The sequence below is a fragment of the Hippocampus guttulatus genome, chromosome 4 (assembly GCF_054856545.1).
Source record: "Hippocampus guttulatus isolate MCC_2025c chromosome 4, RoL_Hgut_1.0, whole genome shotgun sequence".
Classification (NCBI taxonomy): domain Eukaryota; kingdom Metazoa; phylum Chordata; class Actinopteri; order Syngnathiformes; family Syngnathidae; genus Hippocampus; species Hippocampus guttulatus.
The window spans coordinates 12,236,616-12,261,575 of NC_141264.1; the positions used below are offsets into that span (position 1 = coordinate 12,236,616).

The following is a 24,960-nucleotide window of genomic DNA, read 5'->3' on the forward strand; positions in this document are numbered from 1 at the left end:
TCAATTATCCTACCATGCATGTTTTTGGAATGTGGGAGCAAACCAGAGTACCCAGAGAAAACCCATGAAGGCACGCTGAGAACATGCAAACTCCACACAGGAAGGCCAGAGCCCAGAATCGAACCCATGACCTCTGCATTGTGTGGCAGACGCGCTGAACCGTCGACCACCATTCACCTAATAATGCAAGTGAATACACTTTGTGCTGTCTTTTGTCTTGTTTTCCATCCAGCCGCCTACTTGAATACCGGCATCATCCTAATGAATCAGGGTCGCCTGGAGGATTCCAAGCATATTTTTCTAACCTGCGCCGACATCCCGGACGAGAATCTGAAGGACCCTCACGCCCACAAGAGCTCGGTCACCAGCTGCCTGTACAACTTGGGGAAGCAGCTCCATGAGCAGGGACAACAAGAGGTGACGCTTCAATGCAGCTTTGAACAGTTAGCTTGAGCAACCCCAACGTTAGGTTCACCTGCTGTACAACCCAATACAAAAGCTGCATTACAGGAAAATAATGCTCAGTGTTGCAATGGCGGCATCACAGAGGTGCTCACTCATTAAATAATATAATTCGTATTATTCTGGTTGTAGTTTGCAGCGGTGTGCTCTACATGCATCCATTTGTTCTTAGACCAATCGCTCTCTCTTGAAGCCACAAATGTTTTCACAATTCTGCTGACGGTTAAATGGCACCAATATTAAGAATTAAATCAAAGCAGCTCTGATGAGTTTTCGTTCTAGTTTTGTTTGGACCTGAATAAGTCCGGCTTATAAAATACTCACAATAGTACATTGTTGGGTTTTGGGTTTTTTTGGTGTGTATTGTATTGTTTCAGTGATGTCTGTCTTTTCACGGTGAGCTATCACAAGAAACTCTCAGTGTTTCTCAGTGCCCCCACGCTGCCCATCTTTAAAACCCGCCTCAAAACTCACTTGTATTCTTCTTGACTCAGCATGACTCAGATTTGATCTTTGTTTTACTGTTTGGTGCCTTCTACCATCTTTGTTACTGATTTATTGCGTTATTGTTGTATATATGTTAGTTGTTCCATGTACAGCACTTTGTATGCAGCGATGGCTGTTTGAAAGTGCTCTATAAATACAGTTGAGTTGAGTGTTGGCCCCCAGCTCATGAATAGCATTCAACTCTGATAATCCGGCCAAGCCTCATTCACATGCATGATATATAAAAGATTCAATTTGCTGAAACAATTAGGCACCAAACATTTGGGAATATATTTTTGTCATTCTTGAGGGGAAGAAAATGAAAGACTTCGCCTTTACAATACATGCAAGTGGTACAATCAAACATAGGCAGTAACTAAAATAACCCCTCGAGGAATGTGTTCTGTACATATTTTCTATAATTGCCTTTGTCGCGCGGTTCATTTTGAGCAGATAAACCTTCGGCTGTTTTGAAACACTCCATTTCTTTTCAAACCCCTCAAGGCTTGTGTAGCTGCGGTTCCAATTCTTCACATTACCACTGTACAGAAGCACCGGTGCCGCTGGTTGAATTGGGAATGAAGCAGCAGTCTCTGCAGATTCAATTTCTTTATAGTAAACTGTTTCCAGATCCTTTGACCGTTTAATTTGAGGGAAACGCCGAGGTGAAGCACACACTCCGCTCGTCTTAATAGCCGTGACATTGTGGACAGACCCTTCCTTCCTCAGCTCTGTATCAACCAGTCCCCAAGCACTCCCCCCCAATTCCACGCTTTGTATTGACGGCATACGACCCAAACGGCAGTCTAAGGCAAACATCCCACACCTTCTTTTCTTCTGTGTGTGTCATTCATAGGAGGCCCTCTCCATCTTTAAACAAGCAATACAGAAGATGCCAAGGCAATTTGCTCCACAGAGCCTCTACAACATGATGGGTAAGAACTGCTTTTTTTGTTTCGATGCTGAAAGCATCGCAGCTGTTGTTTTTCACCGGTCGAGAAATAACACTCTGCGGGACTGAGGCTCAGAGGTTCTATTTGGGAGGATTTCATTCGACTATAATTCTTCACGTACATTTAGTTGAGCATAAATTTATTATTACAGTGCAGTCTCTAAAGTAGATTCAAGGGAATAAAATTTGGCCTTTGCCAAAGTTGATGGGGAAAAATATGCCTTGAAAGTCACACAAAACATGAATCGAGTGAACAGCTGTCAAAGCCTGAAATCATTCCATATATCAGCACAACGTGACGTCAGTATACCTCAATGCTAAAATAGCACAGACTCTTTGCAAACATCAGCGACCGTGGGGCAGGGACCACAAGTTCACATCGGACAGACATTTTATGGCGAGACGCAAGCAAATGACAATGCACAATGTGTATAAGTTATAATGGTGACGTAATGAGCCGTTGAGCTCCACAGTTTCCACACAGTAGTGGTAGTGTGGCAGTCCTCTGGTCATCAGAGTACAGTGCTAAGAAAAGAATGAAAAATGTCCCCTTACTTTGGCCTAGTTTTGTTGTTTAGATCTTTTTGGTAATTTGTTTTTTTTTTGTTATCACCACATGAATCTGGACAGAACATTAATTGTCATCGGGCCGTATGCTTTACTATGCTTTCAAACGCCAAGCCCCCATCAGCATGCGGGAATGCTCCTCACAGGTGATACAAAGTCCCCTGGCACTGAATACATTTTGAACACTTAATATGATATAATGTTGACATTTGGCCGTAAGCGAAGTGTAGAAGGGAGACATGCCTTTGGGCAGGCGGTGAGTCTTTATGAGCCTTGTGTTCATACTGCTCGCTCCCTGCACATCAGCACGACTTAGCCAGTCAATCACCGACTGTCACCAGCTCCGGAAATGACTCCAAACGTGCGATGTGATGTTTCACCCTCACCGTGTACTGGACTTGCTCTAATTTTTGGAGTGCATAACAGGATAGGTGCTTTAATACTTGGGAAAATGCAGTCTAAAATGAGATTTGACAGCAAACTCCTAAGTGTTGCTCACCCAGAATGTGTCGATGCGAGGTTCTAGAGGCAGCTGAAAAAGGGAGCATCTATGCACCTTTTCTTGACATTGAGCGGCGAAGGTTTGCAAGTGTTGGCGCACGTTAGGAATCTCGATTCTTTTCATGGAGGTTGTGTGTTATTTCTTGTGTGTGAAAATGAATTGATGAACTTAATGAATGATCATTGACAATATCCGGGAAACTATTGCGTCAGTGTCGCAAATTCATAAGATGATCTAGTCAGACTTGACACTAAACATCGACAGTAACCACCATGACCCCAAATGTCTTCGAGGCGTTACCTGTTTGCACAGATTATGATTCCTCAAATATGTCATGGAAATGTCAAAATAGTTTTAGTTAGATTTAAGAACGTGAGGGAAGACGCGATTGCTTGGTCATTTTATGTTGTATATCAGCAGTGGTACACTTAAAAAAAAAAGTGTTTTTTGAAAATTGAATGATTTCAACGACAGCAGCAAGCCTTCTTGTTAGCCGACAGCTGTAGGGCAGATGCTGCAGACTCGGCTGCTCGCTCTCCTCCCTTTATTCTCTCGCTTCCTGCCTCCCCCGTCCCCCTGTATCTTAGGCCAACTTTTCAAGGTCTGCAAGCCAGACTTGGTTGTGCCACTGCTTCATTTATTCGTTGGTGAGGTGCAATTTGACAGAGCTACTGAGTTGATGTCAAAATGTCAATGACAGTTCAGTTTGCCATGAAGCAGCAGATTTATGACAAGGCCTTCAACAATTTTATTTTCCGCACATTACATTGTGTCTCCCCAGAGCTGAATTTGCACACCTGGCGCACCTGCTCATAACTATTTTCACGTTCATTCCCTGTGCTGTGCTGTGCTGTTTGTCAGTTGCCAATGAGTGGACCCTTTCATCACATGCACTGTGCTGGGCCTTTTCCAACGCTCTCTGGTGAGCTGAAGAATTTTCCACTCCATGGCTGGTTGAGGCTTTGGATTCAATGTCACATCTGGACACAGCTGCATGGAATGTTGAAAACATTCAAGCGGTATAGAAAAATGGATGGGCAGATTAAGAGCTGAAATGAGTTTCGTTCATATGAAGATACTTATGATGTTGTGATTATTTATTGGCTCGGCTTATTTCGTCGCTAAATTTGTCATGACACAATAGTTTTGGCTAAAATACCTCGATACCGATACTAAAACAATACCACAGCAAAAACTTGACAGCTAAACAACTTCAAATTCATTTTATTTGTATGAATTTAAAAAATTACTACAAAGATACTCATTCAAATACCTTTGATAAATGAAACATACATTTTGAATGTTTTTACATTTTTTAGATTAGAACAATTGAACTGCAGCCATTTAACAAATTTCAAACACTTTTGATATTTTTATACATATCCAGTCTTGAAGAAAAGTCAGGGTGCCAAAGGATTTGTTGTTTATTATTCAAGCCACTCATTGAATAGTTACCGGTGGACATCCTAACGGTCCAGGGGTGTCAAACTCAGTTCCTGGAGGGCCGCTGTCCCGCATGTTTTCCAAGTTTCCTGTTGCAACACACCTGATTCAAATGAACAGGTTCAATGTCAGGCTTCCGCAGAGCTTGCTGATGATCTGATCATTTGAATCAGGTGTGTTGCAACAGGGAGACTTGCAAACTGTGCAGGACAGTGGCCCTCCAGGACTGGAGTTTGAGACCCTTGTGACCTAACCGCTAATGGAAGGATCCTCGCCTGGTGATTTGATTTTGAATTGTTACACAAGCACACAAATGACCAGATGGGCCAGTGACTGTAATTAAGTAAACCGCTTTTTTTAACCCCATAATTTTACTTGTGTGTCCGCTCTTATAGATAGTTAGAAAGCCCTTGAGAACTAGAAAGCCCTTGTGAACCAAAAAGGTTGAGTATATTACAAACCATGGGACAAATATTCAATTAGAAGCAAATGCATGTTTAAAATGAAGACTTTTTTAATTCATACGTATAGCTTAACAGCTTGTATAAAGATAGTAACACTGACAAAAAGACAAACCCTAAACAATCCAGGTTGCAATTGCTACTTGTATGTCTCAGTCAAAACGGTAGCACTGCTGTCTGTTAAACAGATGTTACGAACTGCCAAATAAACGGCAAAGCAGAAATGTCTGATTCTTGTGTAGAATCGGCTTCCGGATTGACACCGAACAAATTCCACAGATTTGTGTCTTGTTCTATCAATTATTCCTTGGCTCTTAACACAGAGTGCTGTGGAAATACTATAGATGAAGTCTGCATTTCACTTACACACATTTGATTTAAGAACTTTAATAAGGCGAGCAAAAAATAGAAAAAAATAAAAACACACAAAACAGAATAAGGAGATAATAATTTTGTAAATCATTACGTCATCATACCACCCCGACTGTGACAGCAAATTCAAGAAGTGAATGTAGCATGTGTCACCAGTTGCTTATCAGACTTTCTTATCAGTGCAAGGATTATCCGTAATCCCCGTTCAATTAAAGTGTCTCCCCCATTCCAGTTGTTGGATGGGGTAAAAGCTGAGCAGCTGCACATGCAAACCATGTCAAAAGCTCAAGTGAAGTGTTGACACCTGGGATACGCAAAGCCTCTTTCCCTGAAATCTATCTGAACTGAGTTGTGAAGAATTACCATGCGATGTTGTCAAATTCTTGCAATAATACAGGCGTCGCCCGTTGGCTTTGATCGAGATGTCATTGTTTTTCCAGCTGTGAGCAGGCTGAGGGTCACATGCAGTGCTGTTAAATGATGTCTGACACATGAGGCAGAGGGAGATAGCGCTTCACATACACTCCTCAAATCACACAATGCACAGTGTGTACAAAAATCTAAAACATTTGATCGGTGAGCCCGGGTACGAATACCGAAATTTTGCATCAAGGTTTCAATTTAGCTGACTCAATTGTGCCAGATCCCAAACTCTCGGGATCAGAGGTTGGTTTTCTGTTCTGGAAATATATAGCAGCGCAAGCGGCAGATGTGTGCTTTCTTAACCTTTGGCAGCTTGAACCTTGACCAGATCCCTCACTTTGCCCTCACAGGAGAGGCCTATATGAGACTAAACAAACTGGCTGAAGCTGAACACTGGTACCGAGAGTCCCTGCGAGCCAAGCCGGACCACATTCCTGCACATCTCACCTACGGAAAACTGCTGGCTACGACAGTAAGCCTTCTGCCTCCAATCTTTTGTTTGGCCTTTAAAGCCACGATTATGTTACTTCTGAAGGAAATCATGACAAATTGTGCCTCTCATGAGTGAAGTCATAAGCAAAAATAACTGAATACAATACACACAGGGGGGTTCTGCTGACGCTTTTGCTCCAGTTTACAAGAGAAATATTACCCTGACGTTCTTGCTACACCTTACTAGATAAATATTTCCCTAGACTAGAATTCATTTCAAGACCTTTCACTTCTACATCTGCTACTCTTATACAGTGTATGTCTCCTTCTACGGTACATAATAAAATACATAGTGATATATATACAGTATACAGCATATATACATATTGCCGCAACAGTATCATTTGATCCAATCTATTGTATTATAAAATTGGCAAATTATTCTTCTGACTTTTTCCTTTTTTTTTTATTTTAGTCATTTACAGCCTCCTATTCCTCCCTCTTTCAGATCACTTTTTATCACTGAGGTTTTTCTTCCTAAAATTTGTCCAGGAATTAGAAGAATGGAAGAGAGCTTCTTGTCAGTTATGAAAATTGACATTTCCGATTGAATGCCAGATTTTCTTACGATTAGACACACACTATTAGTAATTGTAACCTCTTGAAACAGGTCTATTGTAATAAATTCTCATTTATAAAGCGCACTGGGTTATAAGGTGCATTATATTTGTGAAACACTGTATGTTAAATAACTTATTGTATGTTTGGTATGGTTTTTGCAATGGCAAATTCCGATCAACTATTTAGAACTGCTACTATTGCCAATTCTACGAATATTACCATTACCCCTACTAATACGACTATTGTACTACTACTGCAGTACTATAATATTTGTGGTATAGAAATGTCATGCACTGTCACAAAATGCAGTAATTGGATGCAGTTCTTGGTAAGCTTGTGTTTCAATCTTTCATATTACTCAGTCATTCTAGGCGATGTTATGCTTGCAACTTGGGTTGATGGGCATTGAAAAATGAGTTTGGTGTGTGAAGAATTGGAGTTTCCTGACCACAAAACCATCAAACACATTTTTGATGCGCTACAACAAAGATTGGGAGCCATCAGGGCCTATCCACGACCCAACATCAGTTACTTCTGACATCACAGATTTCCCCCACACACTCAAACATCTTGTCGTAAGTCTTAGCAGAAGATTGGAAGCTGCTGTAGCTGCAATACTAAACACCATAGTTGGGTCTTCCCTTCTTTCACTTTCTGCACTCCATATACTATAAAAGTCACTGTAAAAGAAAATCTAACCAGACAATAGGAACAAAACAACAAATTGCATTTTTAGTGTCACCATCACAGGCTGAAGCTGTTTTCTGATCGCTCCGGTGTCCAAGGGAGATGAGATGGCTACATTGTCAGTTGATACGCTCATCAGTTTCCAATTTTCACAATGACAGGGGCGTTGTCAAAATAGAGGAGTGTAGCTAGAGCAGAAAAAGGACAGTCTCAACAAAGATAGCTAAATTTGGCAATAGGTTTCTCAAGGTCAAGAGGACTTTCTACTCACCTCCGACCCGCCTCCACAGTCCAGGCCTCTAATGAAAGGGCATAATTTTGTACGACAGTCCAGTGCAATGGCATCTGGATTGCTTCTAGAGAACCAAACACCTCCTCACTCTGTCACTTCTTATTTCCCTTCCACAAACAATGTCGTCCATGTTTCAATGTCTTCCTTTGTGAACTTTTTAAAACCGGGTTCTTTGCAGGGATGATCTCAATGCTAAAGAAATTCAGAACGAAACAATCTGAAACCAATCCTGATTCTTTATTGTGGGTCCTACGAGCATGTCAAGTCCTTTCGTATTCAGTGCCACTTGTGAGCTGGAGCCTCTCCCTGCACACCAGCAGACAATACCCTAATTGGTCGCCAGTCAATCACAGGCCACAAAACAAACCATTGGCACCCACACTCACTAAGCGGGAATTGCTCTTCTGTAACCAAACTAATGGCCAGACATCAGCAGTATTCTACCGTGATCTTAAATAAAAGTACGCTCTGTGCAAAAGCTCTTCATCATAAATCATGAGCTAAAGCTGCTTTCCCAAGCACAGTCTCTGAGAATAACACACAAGAGTGTTATGGGTTGGTCAAGTTTACCAGTACTCTGGGAAGGCGCTCAGTTATTCGTGACGAGATTTGTATTTTATTTAGGAGAGTGCGACGGATTTTAGCCGAAAATGGAAACCTTAAGGGATACATTTGTGTAGATGTTGACGATGATGAATGGAAAAGGACCTTGCCGCATAAATGATTGTATTTGTGCAATGCCAGCACAGAAGGGAAGTTAATTATTTGGGCTTGACGAGTGCATTCTTAATCAAACATCTCAGAGTTTTTGTACTTAGGAGACTGATTCAGTGTGGGTCAGTGATATAAGACCAGCCCTGCAGCCTGGTCATCTGTCATCGCCCACTTGCACACTCTCCTGTGGTGATGAGAATGTTCCCGATCCACTCGAAGGTTGAGGTGCGGCGTGGCGGTTCTGAGAGATTAAGCTTGGCGACGGGATTGAGGGAAAGGAGGACAAGGTGTGCCGAGCTCAAAGCTGAGCCACGGCCAGCGATTGATTTGGACTTTATTGCTCGTTGGGAAGGAAGAGGGAGATGTAATCGAATCATTATATTATTACGCGCCTTATTGTGCTGAAAACTCCACACCCCACCTTAGGGAATAGAGCGCATGTCAGAATGTTGGCACCAATGGTTGCTAACACAATTGTTTTCCTCTGTTAATAGAAGTCAGGCTTTATCCAAAGAGTCCCTTTGCCGTTTGTGTGACATTATCCAGAGATTTGAGGTGTGAGGCACACACCATTAAGGCCAGCATGAGTGCCAAAACACAAAGAAACACAAGCACACCGGAATGAAAGCTACATACCATTGAAAGAAAGTAGAAACAGGCAATGCATTGTTGCATGCTATCAGTTGAATCCTGATGCTGATTCTGTTTGGAAACAGTGATCAAGTCTGTCACTCATGGTCCAAGAAACAGCTAACCAACAAACCGATTGACAAGCAAACGCTCTATGAATTCTGTTCATTTTTGTGACCAATTGAGCCTAAGCAGTTTTTGTGCTAGAGAGACGCCATTTCGGACATGCTTTGTAATTCTGGGAAAAACCCAAACGCCTATTGTAAATCTTGGACATATACAAGTACTGTATTATGCATAATACTGGATATGAGAACTTGAGACAGGCTCTCTCTCTCTCTCTCTCTCTCTCTCTCTCTCTCTCTCTCTCTCTATATATATATATATATATATATATATATATATATATATATATATATACTGTATATATATAAAAGTAACCCCCCTTTATCTGCATCCACATCATTCATGAACCCTTTTTTTTTCATCCATCTGATACGCACTGCGTCCAATCTGCTAAATTATATCAAGATGTGTCACAAGTCCCACCTTTCATCTACTCTCAACTCCCATTTGTGGGAGTGAGAGCTTTATTCTGAGTTTGAGCAAATACACGTACACATGCCTTCGTGATTATAAAATCATCAGCCTGTCAAAAGTCAGAATGAAACTACACCGAGATGACCATTTTCCCACTGGAAGGTAAGTTGACTCCCAGGCATAGCCTTATTTACAGTACAGTATACCTCACATTGGCTTGATTTTCCACAGCATCAGAGGAAACTTGCCGCACTTGTATATTTATATTAGAAAATTAATTCATTGAATCTGCAGTTCACTAAAAACCGGACCGGCTGCTGGTTGGATGGTGCCAAAATAAAGTACTTTATCTCAATCCTATAAGGGCTTTGTGAATGCATTATTCATGTAGGGCTTAATTGTCCTTTCAGGCAAACACGTTCTAATTATGGCTGCCTTGTTAATACTCAAACAGGCTCTTATAGATGGCTGCTGCTGTTTGTGGTTTGTTTGATCAGATGTCATCTGGTGCCTGAGTTGAATCCGTTCACGTCCCAGCCTGCGCTTCTATTGGCCGGGCTGTTCTCCTTTCTTAGCATTGATTGACAATTCAAAGTCACCAGGGTCTTTTTGTGGGCTTGTTTTTAATTGTTTCCTTGTTTTTTGATTTTTTTTTTGGGTAATGGCTTAACCAACAGTACACATATGCACATGCCAGGCACATTTGAGTGCTAAATCTTTCTCACTGAATTATACAGATGATTGCCATCACTCCCTTGCATTTTTTTAAGTGAGAAGACTAGTTCAATTGTTTTTTTAATAAAAATATTTTTGTGCTCATCGGTCAAATGGTGGCACCTCCATCTTTAATGCACCAGATCATGTTTGTGTTTTGTTAAATAAATATAAATGCATATGGAATTTAGAAGTATAAACGTAAACATCGTTTTCGGACCATAAGACGTACTTAAAATCCTTAATGTTTTTTTAAAAAATCGACAGGGCACCTTGTAATCCAGAGTGTCTTAATGAATGGATGGATGTTTGCTTTTCAGTTCGCCGCCTGTAATTCAAATTCTATTCTATTATGTTTGTGGTCTCATTCTCATCCACATCTAATTCCTAGCAGCCATCTGTTTTCGTCAAACCGGAACTGGAACTAATTCAGCTCGCGGGGCTTTTTAATATGGCCGGCCGAACTTGTCCAACTAAAAAAACAAACAAACAAAATGAACCCAAAAAAAAAAAACACAAAACAGAAAATGAGCAGTGCAGAAACGTTTGAAATTGTGTATTTTCTTGGGTCGTAATATGTTTTGAAAGTTGGAAGTCCTATCATTAATGTTTTTTCAATAAATGTTGATTTCTTGAACTTTACACCTTCAATTGAAATTTAGATGGATCAGTGCATATGTGCTGTTTTCATCTATTCTTTCTCCTCCCATTATTGTGCCAAATAGTGTGTAAGTGCCACATCTTGCATATTCGTACTACTTGGATGCGAGCTATTTTGCGCATTCATCCAGCAAGGGCCAGATTGGTTTGTTTATCACTCAATGGAGACCTCCTCAGTTCTCGGGGTTTTGTGAACTCTGTCATAGAAACATACGGTACAGTCAGAATAAACAATTTCACATACAATGCTTCACAAAAATAAATAGCCTTATAACCCGGTTCCCCCTATGGATGAAAATATTTTAAAATTGACCCGTTCATTGGTATTGGGCCAAATAATACGGTGCGCCCAATGGTACGGTACTAGAGTACTACAAAGCATGGAAAATGAATTTTTGCATACGAGTGACTATTTACCCTTCATGGTAGGTTAACTGAACACTCGATATTGTTCCAAGGTGCGATTGTGTGTGGGAATGGTTCTTGTTTGTCTGTATGTAGCCTGTGATTGGCTGGCAACCATTTCTGTAGTCATCTGCAATCTGTATTCATAGCCACCTGAAACATCCATACAAATATAAATCATCTACCTCTCAGTTCCGTCTCGATTTCCGTTGCATGCACTTTCCATTGAACCACAAATAAGCCAAGGTATGAACCAGCAATCTGTTGTTCTGTTCCGCAAGTGTAATTTGGGCTGATCAAAGCGTGATGAATTGAGCCTTTGCCCCATTTGACCGGCTGCAGCAAGCGTGAACACACATACCGTATGTTGACAAATGACACATGAGCTTGGAGAAACAGCTAAAGTGTATGCGTATCTATTAAGATGTATTGCTAAAGTGAGGCTGCGGTTTGGGGACACACGCTAGGAATATTGTACACAAATACATTTACACTGTTGAGCTAAGTGTGGTATTGTTGGAATGAATAGTTTCATGAGGCATTTTATACCGTAATAATGATTCTGTGGTTAAAACGTCTCAGGGGCAGAAATTAGAAGCGGAGAGGTACTTCTTGAAGGCCATCCAACTGGATCCCACAAAGGGCAACTGTTACATGCATTATGGTAAGTAGCCATTTGTTTTCTCAACTTCATTTGGACATATCCTTGATCCCAGGCTTATATCCTCAAGTAACACACACATGCGGTATCTGATGTATTAGTCTATTGAGGCAGGAAGCCAGTGTGTTAGCAGACATAATCCATTTAAAGTAAACCAACTTAATGTTACTATCAGTTCATTTATCAGTATTTCAGAGATACTGCGTCTGTAAAAATTGCAAGAGTTGTTACTATGTTTACATTTCCCCCATTAAAAGTTAACAGGGACATTCGAAATAATATTTAACTCCTAAACTGAAAGATCCTCACTAGGGTCGCGGGGGTGCTGGAGCCTATCCCAGCCATCTCCGGGCAGTAGGCGGGGGACACCCTGAATCAGTTGCCAGCCAATCGCAGGATCAAGCGGTTCGGAAAATGGATGGATGGATAAACTGAAAGAGAGTTCATAGCTCAAATTACCCCCCCCCCAATATACTGTATATATACAGTATATATTATTTTTTTTAATTCTTTTCTTTACAGCCCCCACACAGCATTCTGATTAATATTGTGTATGTGGTTGAACATAGAGTTAAGAGTTCAGCAGGAAAATTCTTCCGTTGTTGTCCATCTCGGGGCGGCCATTTTGCCACTTGCTGTCGACTGAAAATGACATCACAGTTGTTCAGTCAAGTCAAGTCAACAGTATTTATAGAGCACTTTCAAACAGCCATCGCTGCATACAAAGTGCTGTACATGGAGCAATTTAACATGCACAATAAACAGTAAGACAAATCGGTAATAAAGGCGGTAGAAAGCACCAAACAGTAAAACCAGGAACAAATCTAAGTCATGCTGAGTCGAATGCCAAAGAATACAAGTGAGTTTTGAGGAGGGTTTTGAAGATGGGCTCAGGTAACGACCAATCATGGCTCAGCTTCATAAAAAAACAGGTTAGCCGTGATTGGTCGTTACGTGAAGACTACTTTAGTCTGAAGATACTAACAAGAAAGAAAAAAATATGTTAACAAGTTGGAGCTAAAATCATCATGTCATCCACCTGGCATACTCAGGTTGTCCACAACCCTACTTTCCGCATTTGTTCACGTGACTTTCCTCATGTGGCGGATTTGAATGTTAGACACAGCCCTTACAATGTTTCAAAGTCTTTTGATGACTTCTGGTGTGTGTTAATTCCGTAAATCTTAATTGTTTGCAACTCCTGAGGGGGGCTGCTGTACTTTATATGCTGAATCTTCAAATTCCAAATGAAGTGATTGTCTTGTTTTCTTCAGGACTGTGTGAATCGTTTTGATTTTTCTACACTTTAAAGATAAAATCTCAGTCCACTCTGCGGTTTAGCATCCTGGTAGAAGATTTGCGGAAAACCAAAGTCAACACATTCGTACTGTAATGTGTTGACTGTCCCCTAAATCTTCCCCCAAACAGGGTAATGTACGTCAAAGTTCAATTGTATAGGTCCTCAAAGTACATATTCTCTGTTATGTAGCTAATTCACCCCAACAGTTGAGACTGAGGAATGTCAAATTAGTTGTTCTCCTTTTAGCTAGTGAATGTTCTCCCACCTTGGCTGCTACTCTGTCAGTTATACTTCTCTCAAGAGTCCCCCTCAGCATTCTAACAATGCAGTTCTCTGTTGGGCTTCCAGGTCAGTTTTTGTTGGAAGAGTCACGGCTGCTGGAAGCGGCAGAGATGGCACAGAAGGCGGCGCAGCTCGAAGGCGGGGAGTTTGATGTGGTCTTCAGTGCTGCTCACATGCTCAGGTAAATGTTGTATTGTAATTTTTCAGTTTGTGATATCTCGACCGTATACTCAATTTGTTCAGTTGAAAGGGAGGCCTGTTTGTAAACGCGGGATGTGTTCCATGTCTGCATGGTTTCTCCTCAGCCAGAATGATTTGACTGCACTTTATAATCCTCTTCTGTGGTCGCAGTGCCAGCTGAGCTCAGTGAGCTTTTCAGCTGTATATTTTTGTATGCACTTTCTCACTTTGCCTTGCCACTCTTACTTTGCGGCGTTTTAGTAGCCCACCGGCTCCATGTTGTCTTTCTAAATGCGAGCCATGAAATGGAATTTGGTGCAAAATGCATCAATGAAAGGTATATTTATTTCCCAAAAAATACAGAAATGGCTGTTATGCATGACAGACCAGTGGTTGGTTATGTCCTTCTGGATGAAACCTTTTCAGTACTCAATGTTTGGTATATATTGAATGGAAATTGGAAAATCAAGGAACTCCACTGGATATAGGAGCAAATCATTAAATCTCCACATTGCTGGAGAAGTTGCGCTTGTGACTATGATAGTCTTTTTCTTTTGGAGATGGGGTGAGAATTTTTTTTAACCTCCTCTTTAAGAATTCATTTGAAAAGTTTTCAAAACACCCTCATATGCTGAACACATTTTCATCCAGGTGTGTTTTTTCCACTCTGTTAACCATGCAGTCTTCACCATCAATATCCTTCAGCAGCAAGGTTCTCCTCCGAGATCTCACTCTCCCAAAATCTATTCATACCATCTAATTATTGTACACGTGTTTCATTCCTTGTGTTCTTTATAGAATCTGGAAAGGCAGTGATGAATTGAGTTGACAGCTTTTTAATTTGAAGTGGTTTCTTGCCAAGAATAGTCAGATGTGTAATGGGCCTTTTGGGTAGAAACGCGTGAGTTGATGTCTACAATAAAGTGTGGGATTATTTGCTCTCCACTTTATAGCCTGCAGTACATTCATATCAATTCAAGTGCCAATAAATCTAGATTTAGAGACCGTATTCTCACATTCTCTGAGTTTATTCTTCTGTTATAAATGTGCAGTGTGGGAGTCATTTCTCACAATATTTGGTCAACAATACAATACAATACATGCTGATTTATATAGCGCTTTCACAACAGCGGCAGCTGTAACAAAGCGCTTAACAAAACAGTTAACATAAAGTAAAATAATAAACACAACACAACATAAAACACGGACAGTGGGGCAGTCCTAACCACTTTTCCGTCACACGCTTTGTTGTTTGAAGCAGTTTGAGATGAAAGAGGAGAGAATCAAAGTGTCCTTTAACCAGTGGATCAGAGACGTCATGCTCAAAATGTGCACACGTCGGCTACAAGCTAAGTTTGAGAGTCAACAAGAAGCTGTAGCATCCATTGACGAAAAAAGAGATTGGTTCACTTCTCCTGTCCCATTGAAATCCATTTCAATTCCAAGCGGCGACTCTCGGTTCCAAATAGCATCGGTGCTCTGCGCCAACGCTCCTCTCTCCTCATCCTCAACTTCAGCAGCCATCCATCCAGCCGCACCAACGCCGACTGTCCAACAGCGCCGACATATCCACTGAACAAAACGGGGTTGTGAAAAATGCTGCCCATTACAGGCGCAAAAAACACAAGCGCCCCAGGTCTGTCCAGCACCGACAGTCAATGGCGCCGACATTCCTCCCAATCAAAATCTGTGCTGGTACAGGCGTGCTGCCGAGAAGGCGCAACCACCAAGCACAGATACTTCTCCTTTGAAGAATGTCGTGGACAAAAAACGCTGAAAACAGTCCATATCAGGTCCACACGATGAAACAACAAAAAACATGTGACAAAACAAAAGATGTTCAAAACAGTATGTTCACATGCACAGATTAGTCAAAATAACTCTATAATATACTGTACATATATTGTTTTCTACAGCCACAAGAGTGCCTTGGCGTTCACAAAGATGTATTCATCGTATTCTTCCAGTGTACTCAATTGTTGAATGGAAGTGTCATGTGTTCTATATTGTCGCATAAATTGCCCAAGTCCGTTAATGCCCCAATGTACTGATTACTTCCTGCAAAAGGTGTACTCATACTTGCATTATCTCGGTATGTTGCCTCAGCTCTGACAAGTTCAATTCAAGTTTGAACGTAGTTTGTGTGTTGTAAAAGCCATTCCAATCGGAATAAGCCAATAACTGTATTTGTTTTAGCGACATGTCAACATACACAGAGAGAGCGACGACACTACGAGAAGTAGTTTCAAGCAATGACACAACTAAAGAGTAGTGTTAAGCAAAAATCTGGCTTTCCTCTTCCTGTTTGGCCCCATGCCTGACTCTTCCACAGCTCACGCTCTTTATGTGTTTGCGTTGGGTGCAGACGTGGAAAGGCCTCTGGTTGTTAAGGGAAGGGGAAGAGGCACTTCTCCAAAGGACGAGGTGAAACCGTTACATGTGCAAATGTCTTTTATTGCACTCTCGGGTGCTTCTGATCATTTTGCTACTGAACTAATAATTGCATGCTTTCTTCTTTAAACACGTTAGGAGCTTGTTTTTTCCCCTTTCCTCTTCTAAATTGACTCGAGTTGGCAGTGTCAGTTTTAAAGAGTAGGCTGTTTCATGCTTAAAGGCCATTTGGGAGTTTTGTGTCAAATTATATGATATACGGTACACTAAATAATCACAGCCATGGGGAAAAACTAGTATACACTTGCAAATCACGTATTATATGAATTCCCATTCCACAGTCCATATGTTCTCCACAATGTTGAAGAAGAGCCTATTTGAACAATTACGGTACTAGCATGTCATGATGTCAGGTTTGCAAGTGTCTGCTTCTTTTTACTTGGTCAAAATTCAGAATGGTTTAAACTGCTTATCTTACTTTATGTAGTAGTACCCTTCTGATGATACAGCTATTCAATGTTTCGTTGAATGGCGAATTAAAAAAAAATAAAGTGATAGGATGGCCATGGTTTTCGTCCAAATCCCATTAACATTACCATGCGTGGAGTAATACTTTGGTCTGTGATTTACTCGTGGCTTGGGGAGATAAACTGTCGGCAAATCAGGATGTCTGAATCAGTTATTCATCAGTTCATTTGTCTCTTTGTCTTCTCATACTTCACCTTAGCTTTAAACGGGGTACTTGTTTGTATGTTTGGTAACCACCGTCTCACACATTTCATTTGTTCACTAAAGCTTGGCAGCCTGAGAAGGTTCCCGAGCACCTTCAGTCATGTTTTGGTAGCTCTCCAGTCGACTTCTGCCAAATAGTGAGTGTGTTGAACAAGAAATCATCATCTTTTCAAAAAAACAGTTTCTACATAATGGCAAACAAACAGATGGTTGTGGTTAGACGGAAAACTCACTCATTTTTAACCATCCAGCGTATCTGCCGGCTTGTGTCTGGACTGCTCTTTCAAGGACATACTTTTTTTGATGAAAAACAAAAAGTGGTAGCATGTTACAGTATATCTTAATTTGGCCACGGTAAAGCAAATTTAGCAGATCTTATATTATTAACTCTACAGCATGCTTACTTATCGTTTGCATACTTAGGAAAAAAGTATGAGACACATCTGTGAATCAACTAATGTATCTTGTTGAGATACATGGTGTACTTTTCATTTCCATTTTGTGCAAAAATCTGTCTCCATTTTTTGTGAAGGCCCCTTTTTGTTCCAGTACGACTATTCATGCCCCAGCACACAAGGCAAGGTATCCTAGGATGAGTTTGGTGCGGGAGAACCTAGGGACCAAGACCTACACCTGATCTTAGCGGTGACCTTCTGGTTGAAATGAACAATTGTTGGTTATCACTACATTTGAGGTATTTTGGCCAGATGTCCTTCTTCCATCCAAATTGTTCAAAATGACTTATTTCGTTTCACTGTAATCAGGCTTATGTTATTTATTAGGTTGTTCTTTTCTTTCTATTATTCCAGCACGAAAACCAAACATGCATCACTCTTCATATCTGTAGAAAACTGATTTTAAATGTTTTTTCTTTCTTTTTTTTTTTTTACCTGAAGCTTTAAATAACCAGTCACCCTTATGATTGTCCACGACAGCCAACATGAAAGCTGGTCTTCTTTGATCACCAGAGAAAAAAGCGGCTCCACCAGCAGCCACGACCGCCCCGCTGTCCTTGACTTTGTCAAAAAATAGCCCATGTGAATCGAGCAATTGTTACCATCGGTGAAAATCGGGCAGTTGGCTGCTGTGATTTGGGCTTCAGCAGACTTTCAGCAACAAGACAAATGGTGTTACAGTGACGACGTAACATTAGACATCAGCAGATAAGAAAGTTCAAAAGTTGAAAACTAAAAAAAAAAAAAAAAACACGAATAGTTTGAAATGTTAGTGGCACTGGCTTCACTTCTATAATTGCTGTAAACAGGAATGAGTGGTAAATACACTGAGTCAGCCTCACATTGCTGTGAGTCCTGACCTCAAGACTCGATCAAGGCATGGATCCAATCGTAGAGAAAGATGCTATCAAATGAGAAACACTGAGGCGAATGGATCAGCTGTTCTCATCCCTCATGTTGTTCCCTCCAGGATTTGCTCTGTGACCCCCGTACAAACCGTAAACACAGCAGGTTGAAGCCCCAACTCTGTGTATGTGGGTAATAAACCGCTTCTTTTTGTTTTCCCTTTTTTAGACAAGCCAGCCTGAACGTCGCAGCTGAGAAGTATTACGGACAAGCAGCAAGCCTGAGACCCAACGTAAGTCCAGACTATAGCTAATCATTAACCTTATCATTCCAGCTGCTGGACACTGGGTTATCACAGACGGAGTGGCTATTCGGTAATCTCCAAATATTCCTGTCCAATGGGCCTTCATTATCAGTGAATCTCTGAAAACTAAAACTGGAGGTTTGTTGGTCCGTCACCAGCTTCAAAGGTGCACCATACGGCCACGGGAAACAATAACGATAATAACACCTGGACATCTTAAAAAAATAAATAAATCGAACATGGCCATGAGCAAGCCTTAAAAAGAGGGTTGACTAATATTCAGTCCACAGTGGCAGGAAAACATGAGGAGATTAAAACTTTCAGGCTTTACTGATTTTTAGCGATAAGACTGATCTGTCAGTGTCAAGTTGACAAGCATAATAAGAATGACAAAGCAGACACAAAAACCACTGGACCTGTCTTCTTAACCTTTCAGCGTGTCTTGACTTGTACCCTGTCAGTCTTCATGTTTTGTTTCCTTAAATACTAAAAGGGCATCGGCGTTTTGCATTCAGAATCATGTCTCCTAGGTTAGAGAGGACTATTCGCTCCATTTAAAGTCTTGACATTCCCTCTAGCGAAGCGAGGTAAGTCATATCGGATGCTTGCTTTGCATAGCTCTTCATCTTCGCTTTGAAGTGCCCTATCTCATCATGGGATTCTTTACCTTAATAGCTACGTGCACTATTTAAGCCGACGACTCCCCAACTGAATTTCACACTCAGATGAGCACATGTTGCTCTGTAGAGCAGGCTCGTGTGCCGCACATCTGGCTCTGCCTTTGCTGCTATATGACAATCTAGGGTGGTGTGGGGGGGCAGAGTGGTTGCAGGGCTGCAGGAAATGAGGGGGAAAAAAACCCAAAGGCTTTTGACGAGGGACATTTGCGGAGTACCGCATGGGCTGCTACAGGGCAAGGGAAAAATGCAGGAGTATGGATATAAATCAAAGACGTCTTAGCTCTATGAATGAAACAGAGCGTGGAAGATTTTTGGCTGAGCTTAGCTGAAAGGTTTTACCGGTGAGGTGAGGAGGGAATTTATCTCAGCACTTGATATGCTGTCCAAGACATTTTTTTTTTTATTCCCTACTGACTGCTGCATATGTGACTTAATTCCTCATGTTCTTGGCACCAACAAATAAACACATTCATATAATTTTTGACAGCATCATGATAAAAATAATGATGGTTGGTGGATCTTTATTTTGTTCGGACAGTCATTTTCTTGTCATGTGCTCGATTGGCTCAGCGGCGCACAGTATCAGTCTCTGTAGTTCACAATGCGGTGTTCATCTGAAGAGGCTGAAAAGGAATGTTTTTTGACAGAGATGTTGAAAAATCTTTGCTGATATGACTTATTTATGGGAGTGACATCCGCTGCATTATGTCCAGTTAGAACGGTGTTTTGCCCACGAGTAATAATCAGACCAGGTTTTTTCTTTGGACTGTTTAATATGCTTGTGTGTGTGTGTGTGTGTGTGTGTGTGTGTGTGTGTGTGTGTGTGTGTGTGTGTGTGTGTGTGTGTGTGTGTGTGTGTGTGTGTGTGTGTGTGTGTGCGTGCGTGCGTGCGTGCGTGCGTGCGTGTGTGCGTGTGCGTGTGTGTGTGTGTGTGGGCAGGGCGTAGGGGATCTCTAGGCACAAACTATGAAACAAACATGAGCAATTGTATGTAAATGTCTCATCGGGACAATGCAAATTATCTGAGGTCATAATTCGACATATTGTTCCAATAGTCCAGGAAACATTAACCTCAAGGGACATAAACGACATCCAATTATTAAAAGCACTTTTCAATATTGGGGCACCTACTTGCTAATGCACGCACACGTTGTGAATCAAGTCAAGTTGCGGAGGAATTCGAACGTGTTGTGTTTTCCTTCATCTGACGATGAAGGTGGGTCTGAAGCGTAGGTGGCCAAAATATGCCTAATTCAAATTAAGCTGCTGTAATAAACTAATAATCAGGGCGTGCTGGAACTACACAAATGGAAAACAATTTGGTCTTATGAACCGATGTGTTGCTTTTAATACCGTGACATGACCACAACAATATTGTGGCAATTTTAAAATTGCGAGAACGGGATCTTGCTGTTATGGTTACTTCCCTTGTAACTTTGCATACTTGCATCAGAAGTCTCCTCTGTTGTTGTCTTTTAGTATCCCGCAGCCTTGATGAACTTGGGAGCCATCCTACACCTCAATGGGAAACTTCAAGAAGCTGAAGCTAATTACCTCCGAGCACTGCGCCTCAAACCAGACGACACCATCACCCAGTCCAATTTACGTAAGCTGTGGAACATCATGGAGAAACAAGGCCTGAAGACCACGAGGCCTTAAGCTCCTGTTGCCTGCCTCCTCGCCGCGTGGATGACGCCCATGCTCATCTTGTTGACATGGGAGAGAAAGAGACTCAGGGAGGACATTTGCAAACACAGAGAGGTCTTGATGGCGCCTCAGCACCCTCGTCAGGGGCCCTGCGCACACTTTAACTTTTGACGGCAATGTTGTCGTAAGTTTGGCGTGTTTGTAGCTCCTTTTTTTTGACACAAGAGCACTTGAAATGAAGGTGACGATGCTGTTCCGTACTGAAATATTGGCAATGAATTTGAAGAAGTGAAATTTAAGGTATTCTCCATCACCTTTTTAATAAATGCAGTGATTCGTCAATAATTAATAATAGATGAGATTCAATTTGAAACCAAGTATGATATTATGAAGACATATTGTAGCTGGGACGTTTGAGACTTGAAAAGGGAATTAATTTATTCGCTCTTGCCCGCACAACAAAAGACTCACATTTAAAGAATTTCAAGGAGATTTGTTGCCAATAACAGTTTACAGCATGAAGATGTTAAAGAGAGAAAGAACTGGGACCTGTGATATTTATTATGCCTTCTGATAAAAGCATTGAGACTTTTTTTCAGCGGTGCAAGTGTCTTTTCTGCACGACTGCAGGAATGAAGTCTTTGTGGAAAATGTAGGAAGCTCTAAATGGAAAAATAATTACCTTCCTGTGGAAGTTGTAAACAATTTGAGGACTGGTATGGGAGTCTGGGTGTCACCACTTCCCATGCATGTCAGAAGCTTTTATTTAATATGTCAATGAGTGACGGAGTTATTCCAGCCAAATACAAAAACTTATAGCCATGCTGACCTTTTTTTTTTTTTTTTTACATTGAAGGATGCAAAGACTGAAGACACGTTTTCATCCCTGTCTTTGTGTTGCACTAAACTAATTTGATGTGGTTGTATAAAATGAATCCTAATATATACCCAAATTGTGTATTTTAAACAGAAAAGCTTACCGAGAGGAAAAAAAAGTAGTCTGGCAAAGATTGAGAGATTTGTTAGTTTCGCCTCTGTGTGTGTGTTTTTTTTGTCACCTTGTCACACTTTTGGTGTTAGCGTCATTGTGTCCATGTTGTACATTTTGTGTGATTAACATCTGTCTTTTGTTGTCAGCATAAATAAATGGAAAACGCGGCTTCTTAAGATGACGAAAATGTACAGAATCGGTGATGTTTACGCGTTGTGATGGAAAGTGTCTCTGTTACAAACTTCTTGAGACTAATATCATACATTTGTACTGCATCCTATCTAGTGGATTCATGCATTTGGTTTTCCCATTTCTGAACAGAACTTAAAGAAACTGCACAATTAAAAAAAAAAAGACTTATTCAAAGCACCAGTCGGAACCAGACAGGCTAATAGAAAACAAAAAATGGAGAACAAGTGTTTATTGTATTCGTGCCATGTTGGCCACGGTCAGGAGACACCATTTATTCTACCTTGAGCCAAGTAGGTAGCCCGTAGTGGAAAGTGGCCATTATGTTGTAAGTTATTGTGCTGTTACCATAGCAACAGAACCAGCTGGCACTGTGTTTTACATGCTTAATGAAGGAACGTGTTTCTCGGTTTTCTTACCTGGATGAAGTCTCGAAATCCATTTGAAGTACAAGTGTGTGATAAACAGTGCAGTTTTCAATGGGGTTATCTGAACTTTGTCCGGGCTGTTTGTTGATTTGTCACGGCTCTCATACATTTCCAATCACATTCCTTCCAGGCTTCACACACTCTGCGGTCCGAGTATGTTGTGTTTCGTTATGTGCAGTGTTTTTGAGCAAACTCTGCTAATTGCTTGAGTCAAGTGTCCCACTCTGTCTCAGCTCAGGGATCTCAAGCTGTGCATTATTGCGGAAACAATTCTTCACAGAACTAAATTATAGATTTATTTTTGAAAATGGTTGTTTAAAAAAAAGATTGATATTTGTAACATTTTTCTCCTTTTTCTTAAAAATAATGTGTCGGAACACAACTTTTCCCCGATGTTGCTTTTTTTTCACCATAATAAATTGATGCTATTATTGAAGTGATTGTTATTATTATTTATTTTGGGGGGTCCAACTTCAACCAAGCATTGTAAGTTGGTGAGATTTCACACCAGCTTCCTTGTATTTTTCTGTCAAAATGAATTGGTTAGTCCTGCAAGCTGTGGAACAGCTTTCACACAGCATTTAAGGCTGCCTCCACTACAAATGCGTTCAAGTGTGTCATAAAAATAACAGTAATGGATCTCTCCAGCTTTGGTCTTTGAGCATCAAAAAAACATGTAAACATTTCCATATGTGGAGGGTAGCGCATGTCCACACATGGTGTACAGTGAAATCCAGGTACGACCTCATGGCGCTGCTTGTACTTCCTGTAGCAGAATACACAGAAGCTGCTTAAACAGTCCGGTGGCAGGTCCATTCTGTATTAGAGAAACGTGTGTTCACTTTCAGCTTTGAGAGTTTCCAGAAGAAATGTACAGGCAGGTGAAGAATGAAGCCCCCATGCCTAAATAATGCAGATGCTTCCCGACCCAAAAGAACACTCGCTGAAGGGTTTGATGAAAAATTAGGAAGAAGGAACGATGTTGACCTTATGGTTCTGTGTTTATGTGGGGGGGGGGGGGGGGGGGGCAGAACACCAATCGGAGGCTCACCGCCACCATCGCTGCCACACCAAATAACAAAAACATTTTTAATATGATCTTTACATTCATAAAACAATTTCATTCGGAAGTGTATTTTTGATTTTCAAACATATTTTGTGGGCCAAAGAACACTTAGGGTCAACCTTATTTCCACAAATAGCGGCCTGCCTGCTTATAATTCTCACAAAAGTTGCCCTTTTTATTGTTGTGTTGTTCACTTAAATACACTCTCAGAGTGATTCCTGTTTCCCTTCAGGAAAAAAAACAACTAATTGCTGTCCTCAAAGAATTCTCTTTTTCCGTGACATTAGGTTAGCATGAGTTGCCCTTTTTGCACACACGGTGCTAATTATTTTGCTCTCTCTTCTCAGTCCTTTATACACAAAAACTGGCTCGAGTGGCTCACGATTTACTCCAGCATATGTTACCAATTGAGGTTTGCGATAGCGCGCTTTGAATTGATGATAAATCTAGATTAAATACTCATTGACGACATCCTTTCAATAGACATCTAAAAGAGGTGGTGATGCACAAATATTTAAACAATGAAGTGTACAGACACTTATTATAGACTGTCTTGGAAAAGAAGGACACTAACAGTGCTTTCAAAGACTCATTGAAGCTATGCAGCTGTCAAAGTTCAACCGAAAGTTTCAAACGCCAAAAGAATTGTTCATAGCTGCCCGATGTTATCAGCTTGATATTATTTGGTATTTCATGACTATCGTTGTGGCGATCTGAACCACTTCTTGTTACGGTCTCAATATTACTTGACTATGTGGGAAGTATTGAGCCAATGTTATTACTTGATAGAAGAAGCATTACGTGGAGCTTCTTGCATCACATTATTGAAGTTTTTACTATGTCCTGAAAGGAAATTGTATTTGGGTGATCCGAGATGGCCAATTGTAAATATGACTTGTGGGGTACTTGTGGATTTTCCTGAATTGAGGAAAGAGAAAGGACAAACAAGGCGTCTGTGCCGTGAAGTGCTTTCCCATGAGCGCATGTCAGTGTGGTAAGATTTTTTCTCCTAATCATTTTTTCTCCTAATCATGCGCACTTAAATGCTTTTTGTACCAATCTGACTATTTATGACCAAATGTAAAACATGGGACACCACAGTTGCCAAGTCGTTAACACATCTGTCTTAACAGTTGTGAGGTTTGGAGTTAAAGTTGGGGCTGTATGTATGCTCAAGACTTGGCAGAATGCTGTATATGGGTATGTGTGAAGTTTGGAAACAGTGTTTCTTCATTCATTCTCTCTCTCTCTCTCTCTCTCTCTCTCTCTCTCTCTGTCTTTCTCTCTGGCCCGGCAGTCCAGTGGTTAGCGCGTCGACCTCACAGTGCAGAGGTACCGGGTTCAATTTCAGCTCCGGCCTCCTTGTGTGGAGTTTGCATGTTCTCCCCGGGCCTGTGTGGGTTTTCTCCGGGTCCTCCGGTTTCCTCCCACATTCCAAAAACACG

At 41.1% G+C, this 24,960-nt stretch overlaps 1 protein-coding gene across 1 annotated transcript in view; it reads left to right on the top strand.

The window, feature by feature from the left end:
• tmtc2b (transmembrane O-mannosyltransferase targeting cadherins 2b) overlaps window positions 1-22,885 on the top strand; it is an 84,192-nt gene extending 61,307 nt beyond the window's left edge. The window contains exons 6-12 of the mRNA XM_086109285.1: window positions 233-417; window positions 1,805-1,883; window positions 6,019-6,140; window positions 11,946-12,027; window positions 13,673-13,787; window positions 18,439-18,502; window positions 20,674-22,885. Coding sequence (XP_085965411.1) covers window positions 233-417; window positions 1,805-1,883; window positions 6,019-6,140; window positions 11,946-12,027; window positions 13,673-13,787; window positions 18,439-18,502; window positions 20,674-20,853 — 827 coding nt within the window. The 3' untranslated portion in view covers window positions 20,854-22,885. The remainder of the gene's footprint in view (window positions 1-232; window positions 418-1,804; window positions 1,884-6,018; window positions 6,141-11,945; window positions 12,028-13,672; window positions 13,788-18,438; window positions 18,503-20,673) is intronic.
• Window positions 22,886-24,960: the final 2,075 nt, after the last annotated feature.